Source organism: Erythranthe guttata, chromosome 2 (assembly GCF_056151865.1).
Source record: "Erythranthe guttata isolate IM_541 chromosome 2, IM_541, whole genome shotgun sequence".
In the NCBI taxonomy this organism is placed as follows: Eukaryota; Viridiplantae; Streptophyta; class Magnoliopsida; order Lamiales; family Phrymaceae; genus Erythranthe; species Erythranthe guttata.
The window spans coordinates 1491224-1507847 of NC_142534.1; the positions used below are offsets into that span (position 1 = coordinate 1491224).

The following is a 16624-nucleotide window of genomic DNA, read 5'->3' on the forward strand; positions in this document are numbered from 1 at the left end:
GAAATACATTTTTTTTTAATTTTTTTACGTGTATATTATTTATTGTACCATTCGTCAATGCATTATAGAGCCCGTTTCACGAACGGAAGCTCTTAAAGCAGCAATGGTATAGAACGATTTTATGTTGAGTTATGACAAAACTATACCGAAAGTTCTAACTATGTTAAGAAAAGTGAGGGACGAGATTTATGGTAATGTGAACTTTAACAGAAACAAGCAACAATTAGATTGTATTGTATTAAACTTTCATTGATCTATAAAATATGAACTATACCATGTAAATTAAGAATTATTTTTATGCATTATTAATTTAATATTATATGGGGCTTCTTAAATTTTTCGAATGTGTATTATCTTATAAATTTAGCGAATTATTAATTTAGCACGTTGTCCCCGAGTCGGGACCGGGAAAATTTATTATTTAAGCGAGGTTATTAATTTATCGGGTATTAATTTATCGAGGTTCTACTGTATTTTTCTTTCTTAAACCCATTTCGTAATTTTGCTATATTTAGAAAACAGACCCTCACTCACCTACTCTTAACTACAAAGTACAAATGATGATAGTGATACAGCGATGCAGTCTATTTAATATTTACTATAAAACCCCTCGTCCTCATCTGATTATTCTATCCACCTTTTTCCATTCTCAGATTTCTGTTTCGCCGGAGATGGATTCCAAACCCTCCCAAATAACCCACGACTTCCCGCCTTTCTTCCGCGTCCACAACACCGGCCACGTCGAACGATACATCGAACACGATTTCGTGCCGCCGTCGCACGATCCGTTGACCGGCGTTAATTCCAGAGACGTCGTCGTCGTGCCGGAAAACAACGTCTCCGCCAGAATATTCCTCCCGAAAACCACCGGTGGAGATTCGAAGCTCCCGCTACTGATCTACATCCACGGCGGCGCTTTCTCAATCGAATCGGCGTTCTCTTCAACGTACCACAACTACGCCGTTTCGCTAGCGTCGGAATCCAGATCCGTCGTCGTTTCGATCGAGTACAGGCTCGCACCGGAGCACCCGATCCCAGCTTGCTACGACGATTCGTACGCCGTCGTTAAATGGCTGGATTCGCATTCCCGACCAGGAAATGGACCCGACCCGTGGATAAACGAGTACGCCGACTTCGAACGGGTGTATTTAGCCGGAGACAGCGCCGGCGCCAACATCGCCCACAACATGGTGATTAGGGCGAAGAACAATCCAGAACACGGCCCGAATTTCAAATTCGCGGGCCTGATACTGATTCACCCGTTTTTCGGGATCGGTAAACCGGACAAGCTGTGGAATTACATCTGCCCCGATACAACGGGTAGTGATGACCCGAGACTGAACCCGACTGCGGATCCGGATCTATTATCGAAGCTGGATTGCGAGAGAGTACTGGTTTGCGTGTCGGAGAGAGATTTCTTGAGGAAAAGAGGTTTGAATTTCTACCAGGAATTGAAGAAGAGTGAGTGGAAAGGTGTGATTGAGTTTTTCGAGACGGAAGGGAAAGAACACGTCTTTCATTTGATAGACCCGGTTTGCGAGAAGGCTGTTGCCTTGTTGAACCGGATTGTCCGGTTCATTGATTCTGGTGGAGTTCATGTTTTGTCGCATTTCTAATCCAATTTATGTGAAGTTCCTTGCAATAAAACTCCTTTTTTCATCTTAATATTTAAACGCTCGGTGACATCAGTGCAACGAATATGTGGTGAAACGGCAAACATTATAACAGGCGTTAGTGATCATAACGGATTCATGGAAGAGTGGAACGAGAGCGTGTATCGGGTGATACTGGCAATAGCACTTATTCGGCCGAAAACAGACAGTGCTCACGCGGGCAGCCATTGTGTACGTAACTTCTTGATGGCTTGTCTGGTAATAGCATTCGTCCTTCCGTGGTTTTTTCATGTAAATATGTTTTTTTCATTAGACAGTTTGAATATCGAAACCCCGTTTTTCTTTTCTTTCTTTTTCGTTTATGTTGGCTGAATATTTAGCCTTTTTTCGAGTTGTTGAATATGAGTGTTTGTGGTTCATATATGTTGGCAATTGATATCCATGGGATGCCAATGAATTTTTTGTGAAGTTGGTTGACTTGGTGTCGAGTGTAGATCTTTGTTTTGACAGACATAATCAAATAAACGGTTTGTTCGTACCATATACGTGTATAGTTCTTCTATACATATTTTACACACATTCACATGTATATGTGTGTGGTGTGTATAATTCTAAGGTAAAGTATAACCCGATAAATTCACGGGGAGTAGCTTGGAACAAACAAACATTCGTTATAAGACGTTTTATCACAAATGTTTTTGTCGTTGGAGTTCAATATTCAATATTTTGGAATAGAATTTTCGAAGTCCGCCAATCCCGTTCTAATACTTTCGATTTCGGAAGAATACTTTTCATTCCTAAATCAGAAAGTCATGACTTCCGATATTTCGATTTTGCTTTGGAACGAAATTGAAATACATGTATAGATTTCAAGAACCAATTCAATTTAATTTCTGAATGTAGTTCCGAAATTATGTGGACATGTGTATCATTATATAGAAGTAGTGAATGTGAATCCGTTGTAGTCTAGTTGGTCAGGATACTCGGCTCTCACCCGAGAGACCCGGGTTCAAGTCCCGGCAACGGAATTTTTTAATTTTGCTTAGTACACTTCTCTCAACTCTTAAGAGGGGTGTTTTCGTAATTTAGTTCTTTCAAAAAAGTTGACTGTATTCATCAATGGCTGAAAACTACTCAGATGAAATACTCTACGATTTCACTCCAATGCTCAAAGCCTACAAAGATGGCCGCATCCAAAGATTAACCGGCCACGAATTCGTCCCCGCATCGCTCGATCCAGCAACGGGCGTCAATTCCAAGGACGTCCAAATCTCGCCGGAAATCGGCGTCGCCGCCCGGATTTACCTCCCCGGAGACGCCAACCCGGCCGCGAAACTCAAATTCCCCGTCGTCGTCTACTTCCACGGCGGCGGTTTCGTGGTGGATTCCCCCTTCTCCCCGCTCTACCACAAGCACCTCAACCACCTGGTGGCGGAATCCAACGCCGTCGCCGTTTCGGTGGACTACAGGCTGGCGCCGGAGCACCCTCTCCCGACCGCCTACGAGGATTCATGGCTCGCTCTGGAATGGATTTTCTCCGGTGAAGCTCAAAATGAAGAATGGATCAGAGATTACGCGGATCTGGGTCGGGTCTATTTAGGCGGAGATAGTGCCGGTGGCAACATTGCGCACCACTTGGCTATACGGGTCGGGTCGGAACAGAATACGGGTTCAAACATCAATCTACGTGGCATTTTTCTAAACTGCCCGTTTTTCGGCGGGTCGGATCCGATTGGGGGCGAAATGGCTTTGGTGAAAACAATTGTGGACAATTTATGGGTTTTTGTTCACCCGAAAGAGTTTCCGGGTCACGATGGCCCGTGGATAAATCCGGCGAAGGATCCGAGGGTTTCGGGTTTGGGTTGCCGGAGAGTGCTGGTTTACGTGGCGGAGAAGGATTATTTGAAGGATAGAGGTTGGTATTATAAGGAGACGTTGGAGAAGAGCGGTTGGTTCGGAGAAATCGAGGTTGTTGAAGTTGAAGGGGAAGAACATGTTTTCAGTGTGTTTTCGCCTGATGGTGAGAATGGTTTGGCCATGATTAAAAAAGTTGCTTCTTTTATTAATCACTAGTTGTTGTTTTCTTGAGGTGATACATATGATTTTTTTCATGAAATAAATTGTGATTGTTTGTGTGTATGTATAGTATGTGAATTGATCTATATGTATATTCTAATTGATGCGGCTCAAAAATTGATTAAAGAAATTCCAAATTTTCAAGCTCGTTTTTCGTCTTGGGCATGTTCATTGTGGAGCTGTAAAAGGAGTTGGGAGAGGTGTTCTGCGTTAGCATTCCTGTGCCCAAGTTAGAACACATCACAAATTTAGAAAAAAAACATATAATCGAGAAAGATCAATGTTGATGTTACGATGGCTTGCCTTGAGGTTATGGACGTTTTTATTTATAGAAGAGGCATTCCGCATACCATTAGTTACTATTAATTGGTTCATTTCAAACACATGAAACTTTCGTAAACCTTAGTGTCTAAGTTACTACAATGTTGTTCTAAGCCTCCAAATCATGAAGTGGCACCTGCTACTTTCTTTCTGTATGTCATTCGTCATGTTGTCAGTGACTTTCAATTCGTTACTCGTTAGCTTATAGCTACTCTTAGCTTGTACCTCGTCAGCTGGTCAGCTACTCCTCGTTCGTAGCTCGCCACCTCTCTAATTCATCAAACTACTCTCAGCTTGTAGCTCGCCACCTCTCCAATTCATCAACTACTCTCAATTCGTAGCTTGTCACCTACCATATCTCAATATTTTGGGCTATCGTTATCAAGATACAATAAAATGGGCAAATGAATCCGGACCCCATTCTTATCTCATCCCTTGAGCATGGATCACTAATATTTCACCCAACACTATTTCACTAGATGAAACATTAAATTAATGCCATGTGAATAAGTTAAAGATTTCATCTATTTGTATTAACCAAAAAAAGAAAAAAAAAACTTTATTCTATTTCTTGTGGGCCTAGGAAGCTATGCATAGCATTGTAGGAAAATCCAATTTATTATAACTAATTTGTGCTCTAGAGGCAAGCCCAACAGCCATAGTGGCGTCCATATGAAGTAATTTTCAACGAAATAAATACAACCAACTATATTTTGATTGTATAGGCGCAAATTATTGAGCGGTAGGGACCAGAATTAACTCTTTCTACCGACTTTTCTTTATCACTTTTTGTTCGATAATTCTCCATTTAAAAGATTGTACAAAAAAAAAAATCTCTTATCTCAATTATTCATTCACTAATGGCTGAAAACTACTCAGATGAAGTTCTCTACGATTTCACTCCCATGCTCAAAGCATACAAAAATGGCCGCGTCGAAAGGTTAACCGGCGAACAATTCATCCCCGCATCCATCGATCCGGCGACACGCGTCAAATCCAAGGACGTCCATATCTCGCCGGAGCTCGGCGTCGCCGCCCGGATTTACATCCCCGGGGATGCCAACCCGGACACGAAACTCAAACTCCCCGTCGTGGTCTACTTCCACGGCGGGGGGTTCGCGGTGGAGTCCCCGTTCTCTCCGCTCTACCACAAGCACCTCAATTACCTGGTGGCGGAATCCAACGCTATCGCTGTTTCGGTGGACTACAGGTTGGCGCCGGAGTACCCTCTCCCGACCGCGTACGATGATTCATGGCTCGCTCTTAAATGGGTTTTCTCGGATGAAGCGCAGAATGAAGAATGGATCAAAGACTACGCGGATCTGGGTCGGGTCTATTTAGGCGGAGACAGTGCCGGTGGCAACATTGCGCACCACTTGGCCATACGGGTCGGGTCGGAACAGAATACGGGTGCGAACATCAGTTTACGTGGGATTTTTCTCAACTGTCCGTTTTTCGGCGGGAAGGATCCGGTTGGGGTTGAATCTTCCGAAGAAATGGTTTTGTGGAAGAAATTCGTGGATAATTTATGGGTTTTTGTTCACCCGAAAGAATTTCCGGGTTACGATGACCCGTGGATAAATCCGGCGAAGGATCCGAGGGTTTCCGGTTTGGGTTGCTCGAGAGTGCTGGTTTACGTGGCGGAGAAGGATTACTTGAAGGATAGAGGTTGGTATTATAAGGAGACGTTGGAGAAGAGCGGTTGGTTCGGAGAAATCGAGGTTGTCGAGGTTAAAGGGGAGATTCATGTTTTCAGTGTGTTTTCACCTGATGGTGAAAATGGTTTGGCTATGATTAAAAAAGTTGCTTCTTTTATCAATCACTAATACTTGTTTTCTTGTAATTTATTCAAAAAAGAAAAACAAATAGTTGTTTTGTTGTATTTGGTTTGTTATTGCAACAAGAGTGGCAGTCTGAGGTGGTAATAAATGTTTTTATGATGAAATAATAAAATTGCAATAGTTTGTTGGGTTGAATTTGTGTACATTTTTCTTTTTGGTTGCAATTATATTGATGCATGTATGTTAAAGTATTGAGATTGCACCTGAGGTACAATTGATGTCATGCCGGAATAACTAACTCAAATTAATGCACGTGCAAGTGGGGTTTACCAAGGCTTATCGAATTTCTTCAACGGCCTATGTGCTACGATAAGTACTTGCGGCTTTAACGACACTGCTGCTTCTCGTTTATCCCCAACCCCGAAATGAGGCTATTTACCTACTCTACGACCACAGACTGAACTTAGAAGATCGACACCGGAGATAGTTATTTCTTTGACCTACGTTGACTTAGGTGTCAAGTCATCATTGGAGAAATTGAACCTGAATTTGTTAGTTTTGGAAAAGCTTCTAGAAGGATTCCCTTTGCATATATAAAAGGAATGTTAGCTCAGATGTAGTTAGTTAGTTAGAACACACAATTTACACGCACAATGAGAGAGAGAGAAGAGAGAGAAAACTGTAAGAAAAATAGCTGTTCTTGAGAGATTCTTCTGTAATTCTTCCGTAGATCTCGTACTCTGTAATTCGTGTTCGTTTGATCAATAAAAGCACTGCTCCACCTCTGTCGGGTTTTTAACGGATCGGTGTTGATCGGTTTTTCAGTTTTCGGTTAACCATTTCGGTAACAATTCGGTTTATTTTCGGTTTCGGTTTCATCTATCGGTTCGAATCGGTTCGGCATAAAACTGATATTTGATTAACAATAAATTTGGACTTTCATTACATTTGTTTGAGAAAATTAACAAATAACAATCCAAAATTAACCAATAAACAACATGTCACAATCCAAAATTAACTAATAAAAAACATGTCACATTGAGGCGTTCGAAGGATAGATGCGCGCTAGGGGAAGACGGCAAATAATTATACGAAATATCAAAACAACGTCGTTTTGTACAAATCGGTTCGGTTCGGTAATTTTTTTATCCTCCATACACAAACCTATATTCTCAGTTTTTCAAAAAAAATTACCGTGTATGTGGTTTTAAGTCGGGACGGTGTATATCGGCTCGGTTTTTTCGGTTTTCGATTTTCGGTTTCTCGGTTTTTTTCTCACCCCTAATATTTTACAACAAAGATGGGCCTTTTTGTCCAAGCCATAATAATGGGCCTTTTTAATTTGTTACAAGCCCAATGTGTCTTTGTCCAAATATATGACGTCACAATGCTGTTTCCCGCGGGAAAATTGGAATTATTATCAAGAATTGATGACAAGAGTAGTTGGGAATTTGGAATTGATTTGTCAACCAAACGCTTGGTTCATGGAATTCGTCACATTTTTGGATTATAAAGGTAGACCCAATTTAAATTTGATGTCGGTATTTCACATCCCTCCAAATCTTCTCCATTAATATATATATAAACAAACAAACCTCCAATCCATAATTCCTCATCAATCTAAAACCTCCATTAAAGCAGAGCTCCAATGGCTGCACCACAAACCTCAAACGAAGTCCTCCACGATTTCTTCCCCTTAATGAGGGAATACAAAGACGGCCGAGTCGAAAGGTACTGGGCGACCGAGCTCGTCCCTCCGTCACTCGACGCGGAAACCCTCACTCAGTCGAAAGACGTCGTCATTTCGCCGGAGACCGATCTCTCCGCCAGAATATTCCTCCCCCGAAACGCCGACCCGGCGAACAAACTCCCCCTCCTCGTCTACTTCCACGGCGGCGGCTTCGTGGTGGAGTCCGCCTTCTCGCCGCTGTACCATAACCACCTCAATCTACTGGCGGCGGAGGCCAATGTCGTTGCGGTTTCGGTCAACTACAGACTGGCGCCGGAGTATCCTCTCCCCGCCGCCTACGAGGACGCCTGGCACGTCCTCAAATGGATCGCTTCGCAATCCATTTATAACGACGAATGGATCGGAAAATACGCCGACTTAAATCGCGTATATTTAGGCGGAGATAGCGCGGGCGGCAACATAGCCAGCAATTTAGCCGTACGATTCGGCGGTGAAGGAAAGGAAAAATTGGCCGGAATTAATTTAGTTGGGGTTTTCCTAAACTGCCCCTTCTTCTGCGGTGTGGATCCGCTCGAGAACGAAGACAAACACGAAGTTTTTCCTAAAGTTTATTTGGATAAAATATGGAAATATGCATGCCCGGATACGGCCGGGTCGGACGATCCACGGGTCAACCCGGATAAAGATCCGAATCTTTGGAGATTCGGGTGTACGAGAGTGCTGGTTTATGCAGCCGAAAAGGATGTGTTGAAGGGAAGAGGTTGGCTTTTTAAAGAGACGATGATGAAGAGAGGGTGGAATGGTAATATTGAGGTTGTTGAAGTTGAAGGAGAAGACCACATTTTTAGTGTGCTTTTTCCCAAGAGTGAAAATAGTATGGCTATGCTTAAAAAAGTGGCTTCTTTTATTAATAATGAGTGAAATTGGTTTAGGGTGTTTTTGAATTTGTAATGCTTGTGAAATTAAAAATAAATTAAGATTGCGTATCTAGATGCTACATCTGATAAATTACGTGTGAATTAATATATGTATATGATAGAATATAACCAATTACCATGTGAATTTTTCTATGATTAACATATAAACCACCAAAAATAATTTGTTATACCTTAATTAAAAATTATAAATCGGACAGGTCAGATCGAAATCGGTTCTTGAGAGTTAGACATTAAATCATCACCTTAAGAAATGTCCACTTGATACATTGTTGATGGTTTATATATATATATATATATATATATATATATATATATATATATATATATATATATATATATATATATATATATAACGGTCCCCTTGAGATAAGGTTAAATACGAAAAAACTTCTTTTGTTTGGGTAATTACAAGTTACAACTACCCCTCAAGTGTGAATCTTCTTACATATCCACTCTTGCGGTGTCAAATTTACCAAAATCTTCTAGATTGTATGAAATATTCTCCAGTTTGTACACATTTTATCTCATTCGGGCTCCACATCTGAAACAAGATGATCAAGATGTGTCTCTAAAAGATTATGTTGAACTTGACACCATAAGGATGACCATGTAAAAAATTCATAATTGACAAAAACGGTTACAATTATCCATATAAGAGAGATTTTTCGTAATTTAACCTTAACTCAGTGGAGTGGCCGTAATTTAAATATAGGGTAAATTACAAACACCCCCCTGAGGTATGGTCAAATTACAAAAACACCCCTCTTGTTTGGATAGTTACAACCACCCCCTCAACTCATCAAATTCAGTGGAATCTTCGAGATTATATGGAATATTATCACTTTTGTACCCGTTTTATCCCATTCAAACTCTACATTATGAAGCAAGATGATCATAATATGTGATTTTTAGCTTGTATATATCAGTTTGTGGTGCATCGGAAACTGTATTTTTTACACAAAAAGAGTACAAACTAGAGCACATTTCACGGAATCTAGATGACTATGTTGAATTTGGCACCATAAAGGTGGAGGTCTAAGAAAAAATCATAATTGAGGGGTAGATGTAATTATCCAAACAAAAGGGGGGTTTTTGTAATTTGACCATACCTCAGGGGTATTTGTAATTTACCCTTTAAATATATATATATATATATATATATATATATATATATATATATATATATATATATATATATATATATATATATATATATATATATATATATATATATATATATATATATATATATATATATACTAGTATGAATGCTATTATTTTTACTTGAATGAATTATTATTATTATTATTAATTAACGAATCTGATATATTACACCCGATATAATATAAATAAATCTGCTTCAATAATGTTCCTTTTTGGGGCCAAAGCCCAAATAAAGAAGATATTTCGACAGAGGATCATGTTATTAAGATATTACATTAATATATGCTATAACATGGCCTGGGCTGCCCCAATCCTATTCTTCCCCCCCTTAAATCTTATATGAATTATCTCATAACTTCCTTTGAGTCAACTTTCAACATTAAAAAAAAACCCTATTTTTTTTTGGGGCATTAAATATGTATGTATATATAGACCCACTCTGCTATGTAACTACTGCCAAACTTCAAATTTAAACATCATTATTCATCACAATGTCTTGTAAGAAGATTTCTCTCTACTTCTTACTCATCTCTCATCTCCTCTCATTCACACTTGCTGCAACAAATTCCTCGGATATATTGTACGACATTTACCCCTACGTAAGAGTGTACAAAAACGGCACAGTCGAAAGATTCATCGGTACACAAACTCTCCCGCCATCACTCGATCCAATCAACGGTGTTCGATCCAAAGACATTTACGGTATTGCCCCCAAACTCAATGTCTCGGCAAGACTTTATCTTCCTAAAAACACCGTTAATCCGAAAAAGAAACTCCCTCTGTTAGTGTACTTTCACGGCGGTGCGTTTTTCACCGAATCCGCCTTCTCTCCCACTTACTACAACCACATGAACTCCCTCGTGGCAAAAGCCAACGTAGTCGCGGTATCGGTAAATTACCGATTAGCTCCCGAGAACCCTCTTCCCATTGGCTACGAAGATTCTTGGCTCGCCCTAAAATGGGTGTTTTCACATTCTGAAGGTGGTAACGGCACCGATCCGTGGCTCAAGAGCTACGTGGATTACGGGCGTGTTTACTTAGGTGGAGATAGTGCTGGTGCTAATATTGCACACAACATGGCTATCCGGGCCGGGCTGGATAAAACGGGCCGGGTTAAACTACTTGGGATGTTTTTAAACTGCCCACATTTCTGGGGGAAGAAGCTGATTGGGAGTGAAGGGGGCGGCGACCCTCAGAGGAGAGCTGTAATGGAGAGTATTTGGATCCATGCTTACCCGAATTCAACGGGTTTCGACGACCCGTTGTCGAACCCGGCAAAGGATCCGAATCTTTCGAAGATGGATGGTAAAAGGGTTTTGGTTTATGTCGCTGAAAAGGATATACTGAAGGATAGGGGATTGTATTACAAGAGAACATTGAGGAGGAGTAAATGGAATGGAATCGTGAAAGCTGTGGAGGTGAAGGGTGAAGATCACGTCTTTAATTTACGATTTCCGAACACCACCAAGGCCATGAAAGTGCTGAACCACTTGGCTTCGTTTCTCAATCGAGATTGAGTGCAGAAATACATTTACTGTGTGTGTGTGTGTGTGTGTGTGTTTGCCCCTCAAGATGAAGTAGGGCAAACTGAATAATGGTATCATGTTTTATGCGTGTTAGTTTGTGTTTGGACATGGTGTTTCATGAGGAAAAACGTTAATGGTATTAGGTGTGTAAATGAGCCGAGGCGGCTCGACAAAAGCTTGAACTCGAAGCCGAATTTTTCGAGCTCGAGCTTTCTGACGAGTCGAGCCCGAGCTCATTTTTAGTTGTCCGTGAACTCGCGAGCCGGTTCGCAAGTTTATTTATTTTTCATTTTAGTTTATTTTTGTATCAAATATAATTAATATAAAATAAGAAATAAATTCATATATATAATTAAAATAAATAAATTACAAGTCATTTTTTTCCATTTTTTTGGTTATAATTTCTAATAATATTAAAAGAAATACACAAAATGGCTCAGGCTCAAGCTTAGAAAAATAATACTCGAAGAGCTCGAGCTCGCCTCGTTTACACCCCTACGTATGATGGTATCCTTAATCATATTATTATAATTAATTACCCTTGAGGTTTTAACTTTTAATTATATTTGAGGGGTAAGCTGTTTATTTTATATTTTATTGTAGCTTATAAGTTCATAAGCTGCATTCTATCTTGTATATCGAATTCGAGTGTTAATAAATAAAGGGTAATGATGTAAAATTCCAATAGAGTATTCTCCTTCAATCAAATCTAAAGCTTTGTGCAACAACCATTCCATTGGTATTGTCACAGTCAACTCTTCAACTCTAAATAGAGCATCTCCAACAATATACCTATAATTTACATCTTTTACACATTTTAAACCTAAAATCACATCTCCAACAACAAAATGGGAAAAAGCAAAATTTGTTACATTTTAACTTTGCATATCCAAAATTGAGAAACCAAAACTACAATTTAACAAATTGTGTAAAAATAAAGAATAATAAAAATTCCACAGTGCTATTTTTTATATATTATAATTAAATACAGTAATTATTTTGCAGATAGTAATTATTTTGCATATATATGTTTCCATGTATAATTTTTATTAATAAAATAGAGAGTGTTTAGTTTTTTTTTTTAAATATATGTATGTATAATATTAAATTATCCTTTGCAATATATTTTAATTCCTTTTCCAAACAAGTTTCTGAGTAAAAAACTAAAACAAGATCTATGTATGTATGTGAAATTAAAATGATAGTTATTAAAATTAATTCAAAACTAATTTTTTTGTAAAATAATAAAATATGATAATTGTGTAAACTATAAACAATGTTGTTGGAGTGTAATGTTAAAAGTGGTGTTGCATAACACTATTCGTCTATGTTCGTCTCTTAAATTATAGATATAGACAATCGATTTTTAAACAATTGTTAGAGATGGAGGTTGCTGCAAATGCTATTCTTTTCTTGTTTCCTACTTCTTGTACCCATTTCTAAACATTGTTTCTATAAATTTCTATGTTATTTATAGAAATTTTCCCAACTTCAATTGATCACAATGTCTAGCAAGAAGACTTCTCTACGCTTGTCACTTATCTTTCATTTGATTTCAGTCACATTTGCTACAGTATAATTCCACGGTTCGCCCTTCGCCCAAAGCGAACGTTGTTGCAGTTTCCGTAAATTACATATTAGCCCCTGAAAACCCTCTTCCTATTGGCTATGAAGATTCTTGGCTTGTCCTCCAATGGGGTATTTTCTGGCATTGATCCATGGCTGAAGAACTATGTTGATTATGGGAAAGTCTACTTAGGTGGAGATAGTGCCTGTGGTAATATTGCACACAATATGGCAATCCGGGTTGGGTTGAATGAAACGGGTCGGGTTGTACTTGATGGGTTGTTTCTAAACTACATAGGGATGGCTGTGGAGCGGGTACCCTCAAAAAAGTGCAATACCAGAATCATTACAATCTAATATAGCTCAAACCATGACCATACCAAACCATTTTAAAAAGTTACCATAACCATTACCACGAATATCTGAGTACCCATGGGTACCCAGTTACCATGTAAATTATGGTAATAAAAGATAACTTTAGGTCCGATAACGTTTAAGTAACTCACATAAAAGAGGAAGAAAAAAAGGATCCTCCCTAAATTATTTAAAATTTTGCCAAATTATTATTTTTATTCATATTGTTGAATTAATATATATATATATATATATATATATATATATATTAAACCAGAACCATATCAAAACCACGACGGTTTTCTTTTCATTTACAAAAACCATTACCAAACCCCAATGGTTTCGGTAACGGGTTTTAAACGGAGTTGATACCTGCGAATAGCTAGCGGTTCGGGTTTTTTTGCCATCCCTAAAACTGCTCGCATTTCTGGGGGAAGGATCCGACTGGGAATGAAGGTGGTAATCCACTAAGACAAGTATTTGGGTCCACGCATATCCTAATTCAACAGGTTTGGACGACCCGTTACTGAATCCAGCCATGGATCCAAATCTTTCGGAGTTTCCGTTTCTCTATTATTATCATATTCTTTTACATGGAGTTGAAAGAACGTATTATTACTAGTTTAAAACGGGCAAAGAGGAGGAAGAAATAAGACATTATAGTATATCGTCCTAAAATACTCAACAGACTTTAAACGAACAAAATAAAAAGAGAAGGCAAAGTGAATTACTTGTGCAGGGACGACGGAGCATTCTTTCTGACGTCTTCTTCTAACCCTCGTCCTTGCTAGTAGAAACGAAACAAATTCTCGTTCAGTGTGCCACCATTTCAATTCCATGCATGAAACCTATAGAAAACCGAAAGTTACGCAATTCTACAGAAAGGGAATTGCAAACATGAGATCAGCAACATATGTAGATAGATACACACAAGAAAAAATGAATATTCCACTTGATGGTTCATCCTGTGACTACAACAATATTGTTCTCAATTCGCTCTTTTCAACAATCTTACATCAAAACGAATAATTCTTGCTTGTGAATGGAATAAACGATTAAACAAAACCAGAGAGCATATATACCGCCAAATTTTGCCTCTTCAGCAAATAATGTTCTTTGTCACCGCCGGTTGCTTGCTTCAAACTACAAATAAACAAATACCACATTGATTCTTTAAACTTTAAGCCTCCTTAAATCGCCTAAACTCGAACCATATCTCGTAGTGGTTGAAGAGCAAACTATCATGAATGTGCTTGCCACGGTACTCAAGCCCTAAACCATTCAGCCTTTTCGTGCACTCATCACCTCCCAAACGAGAACAGAACTTGATATTATGCGAGACAAAAATCCGACCTTCCAAAGGTTTCAGTCTACTTGCCAACCGCTCCAAGCCAGTCCAAACAAGTTTGTCGGGCATATGAAGAAAAACAGCACTGGCATATATCAAACTGTACATAGTACCATCAGGACCAAACTTGCTAAAATCCATATCTTCGCCTCTTACAATCAAAGGGCGTTTGTGCAATAAACCCTGAGAAGGAAGCTCATAGCGAAGCGCAGCCATCAGAGAAAGCTCGTCTCTCTCCAGGCAATGAAAATGCTCGGGGTTTAAGAACCGGATGAAATGCAGCCCGACACGAAGTGTCCCACATCCAATCTCGAGCACTTTCGAATCGGGTTTCAGTTTGGCCGACTCTGCGAGAAATTCGAACACGTCTCTTCCACCTGCCCAAGGCTCACCGTAATTGCTGTGGTGCTCTTCGACGAGTAGTTCGCCTGGGCAAGGAAGGGCGGTGTGGTTGTTTGCTTCTTGTTCTCCTTCGTAGTGCGATATGCCTTTGTAATGAATGAGGTCCTCGAGTTGCTGCTGACGTGTGCGGGGGTTTATGCCTTTACGTAGAATATTCTGTTGCATGTGCAATCCATTGGCTACAATTTGGCTCTTCACCCAATCTATATCCTCAGCTGAAGTAGAGACGCGCTCCGCATTTCGGTTAGCTAGAGTGGGGCAAGAGCAAGAAGGAGGGGAGGATGAAGAGGCAAAGAGCAAGAAGAATAGGAGGGTTGCGGCAGCAGATACTGAGAGAACAAGGACCGGAACTGAAATCACCACTCCCTTTGATGCAAACAATGCCATTATGCTTAGCTGGCAGATTTTCAGTACCTGAAATGAATCTTGTAGATGTTAATTTTCTATCTGAAATGGAGTCTACCTTTCTCAGAAAATTCACATCAATGATAAAATGACTGTTAAACCACAGACAGATTGATATAGGCAATTTCCCGCAATAACAGGGACCATATTATAAATAAATAAAATAACAAAAAGAAGAAGAAAACAGAGACCATATAACATCAATACATATGCAATAGCTCTTGAGCCAAGTATCTTAAAGTTTCAATGATTTTGGATGTCATGTCAACTAATTTGTGATTTGAGTTGCCAAAATTGAATCAAAAGGGATATAAAAACATAGCCAACTACTCCAATGCTCCGTATTAGGGATTATGGAGTCCATCGAAGAGGCTGAAGGAGATTATATATTGATCATGATGTAGCAAGAAATTAGCGTACAAAATGATACAATAATTCTTCGACGAACTACACATTTAGTTGTTACTTCAAACTGAACAAAAATTATCAAGTATCTATCAAGTTCATGAGAGTTATTTGACGCTAAATCAGATCTCACTGGTAACCAAATAATGCAAGTTTTACTCAATCAATCACATTTGTATTCATTTCTTATAAGATATATGAAACATACTCACTGTCAAACATGTATATGCAATACGCCTCAATTTTAACTAAATATCCAAGTCTTAGAAACCTATATCACGATTTTGTCTAACAATATCAGGCTATCTGCATCGAGAAAAAAATTAGGACGAAAATCAGAGAGAGAGAGAGAGAGAAGAATTACCTCAATTTCATCCAATCGATTGCAAATGTAACTGCAATGTGGCGAAGCAGAGGCGAAAAACTCCTAATTGCAATGTGAAGTCCTGATACGGAGCTCGAATTTCCAATTCAGCAGTTGATAACTGTCGGAAACATATCAAAAATCTCCAAGTTCAAAGTGCCCAACGGCAGCGTTGCGGTGCGAACGAGCGGGAAATAAATAAATAAATAAAATGAGAATTTCGTATGTTGGTTCGAAGAGGTGGTTGGGTGGCGGTGGCGATGGCGGTGGCGGTGGCGGTGGCGGAGGTGGCTGGAATAAATTATTGTGGTTAAATCTAGGGATCTAATGAGAGGCGGTGGTGGATGAAGGTACAGAAAGCTTGTGGAGCTTGAAAGGAGAGTGAGAAAGGTCAGATCGAAAGAGGAGGAAAGGAAGCAAAATTAATCAGTCAGGTTTATATTTGTTCTTTACCCGAATTGCCCCTGATTTTCTTTTCAATCACGAATCTACCCCTAATCCACTACTGATTGCCCAATTTAGCCCCAATGTATGGGCTGTGCATTCTGGGTAACTATAATAAATCAAACGGTGTTAATTAATGTTTCAATTTTTATGGGTTTATATTTCTACGCAAAATCACATACACAAACCCAAACGTGTGTGTACTGATCAAAAAAAAAAAAAGAAAA

At 39.3% G+C, this 16624-nt stretch overlaps 5 protein-coding genes, 1 non-coding gene and 1 pseudogene across 9 annotated transcripts; 6 read left to right on the plus strand and 1 right to left on the minus strand.

Moving 5' to 3' along the window:
* Positions 1-498: 498 nt before the first annotated feature.
* Positions 499-2154, plus strand: LOC148772082 (putative carboxylesterase 2 pseudogene; annotated as a pseudogene). Its single transcript, XR_016033505.1, has one exon. The product of XR_016033505.1 is annotated as a putative carboxylesterase 2 pseudogene (transcript).
* A 414-nt stretch (positions 2155-2568) lies between these two features.
* TRNAE-CUC (transfer RNA glutamic acid (anticodon CUC)) lies at positions 2569-2641 on the plus strand. The gene has a single exon. It is a non-coding gene; the product is annotated as a tRNA-Glu (tRNA).
* Positions 2642-2695: 54 nt separating this feature from the next.
* On the plus strand, positions 2696-3752 carry LOC105957422 (putative carboxylesterase 2). Its single transcript, XM_012981345.2, has one exon. It carries the CDS (start codon positions 2733-2735, stop codon positions 3684-3686), a length of 954 nt encoding a protein of 317 aa, XP_012836799.2. The 5' UTR covers positions 2696-2732; the 3' UTR covers positions 3687-3752.
* Positions 3753-4660: 908 nt separating this feature from the next.
* Positions 4661-5986, plus strand: LOC105957576 (putative carboxylesterase 2). The gene has a single exon (XM_012981511.2). The coding sequence runs from the start codon at positions 4871-4873 to the stop codon at positions 5834-5836; it is 966 nt and encodes a 321-aa protein (XP_012836965.2). The 5' UTR covers positions 4661-4870; the 3' UTR covers positions 5837-5986.
* Positions 5987-7333: 1347 nt separating this feature from the next.
* On the plus strand, positions 7334-8489 carry LOC105957421 (2-hydroxyisoflavanone dehydratase). The gene has a single exon (XM_012981344.2). The coding sequence runs from the start codon at positions 7440-7442 to the stop codon at positions 8400-8402; it is 963 nt and encodes a 320-aa protein (XP_012836798.2). The 5' UTR covers positions 7334-7439; the 3' UTR covers positions 8403-8489.
* Positions 8490-10022: 1533 nt separating this feature from the next.
* LOC105957420 (putative carboxylesterase 5) lies at positions 10023-11495 on the plus strand. Its single transcript, XM_088823117.1, has one exon. It carries the CDS (start codon positions 10075-10077, stop codon positions 11098-11100), a length of 1026 nt encoding a protein of 341 aa, XP_088679243.1. The 5' UTR covers positions 10023-10074; the 3' UTR covers positions 11101-11495.
* Positions 11496-13568: 2073 nt separating this feature from the next.
* Positions 13569-16384, minus strand: LOC105957575 (S-adenosyl-L-methionine-dependent methyltransferases superfamily protein). Of its 3 annotated transcripts, XR_016033510.1 has the most exons (4): positions 15954-16384; positions 14112-15193; positions 13761-13877; positions 13569-13615 (listed from the first exon to the last, which is right to left on the minus strand). XR_016033510.1 is itself a non-coding variant. In XM_012981510.2 (2 exons), exon 2 carries the CDS (start codon positions 15164-15166, stop codon positions 14210-14212), a length of 957 nt encoding a protein of 318 aa, XP_012836964.1. In that variant the 5' UTR covers positions 15167-15193; positions 15954-16384; the 3' UTR covers positions 13933-14209. The 3 variants fall into 3 exon arrangements, 1 of the variants encoding a protein (XP_012836964.1); XR_016033509.1 differs by having other exon boundaries at positions 13569-13877; XM_012981510.2 differs by lacking the exons at positions 13569-13615; positions 13761-13877 and having other exon boundaries at positions 13933-15193.
* Between the last annotated feature and the right edge of the window lie 240 nt (positions 16385-16624).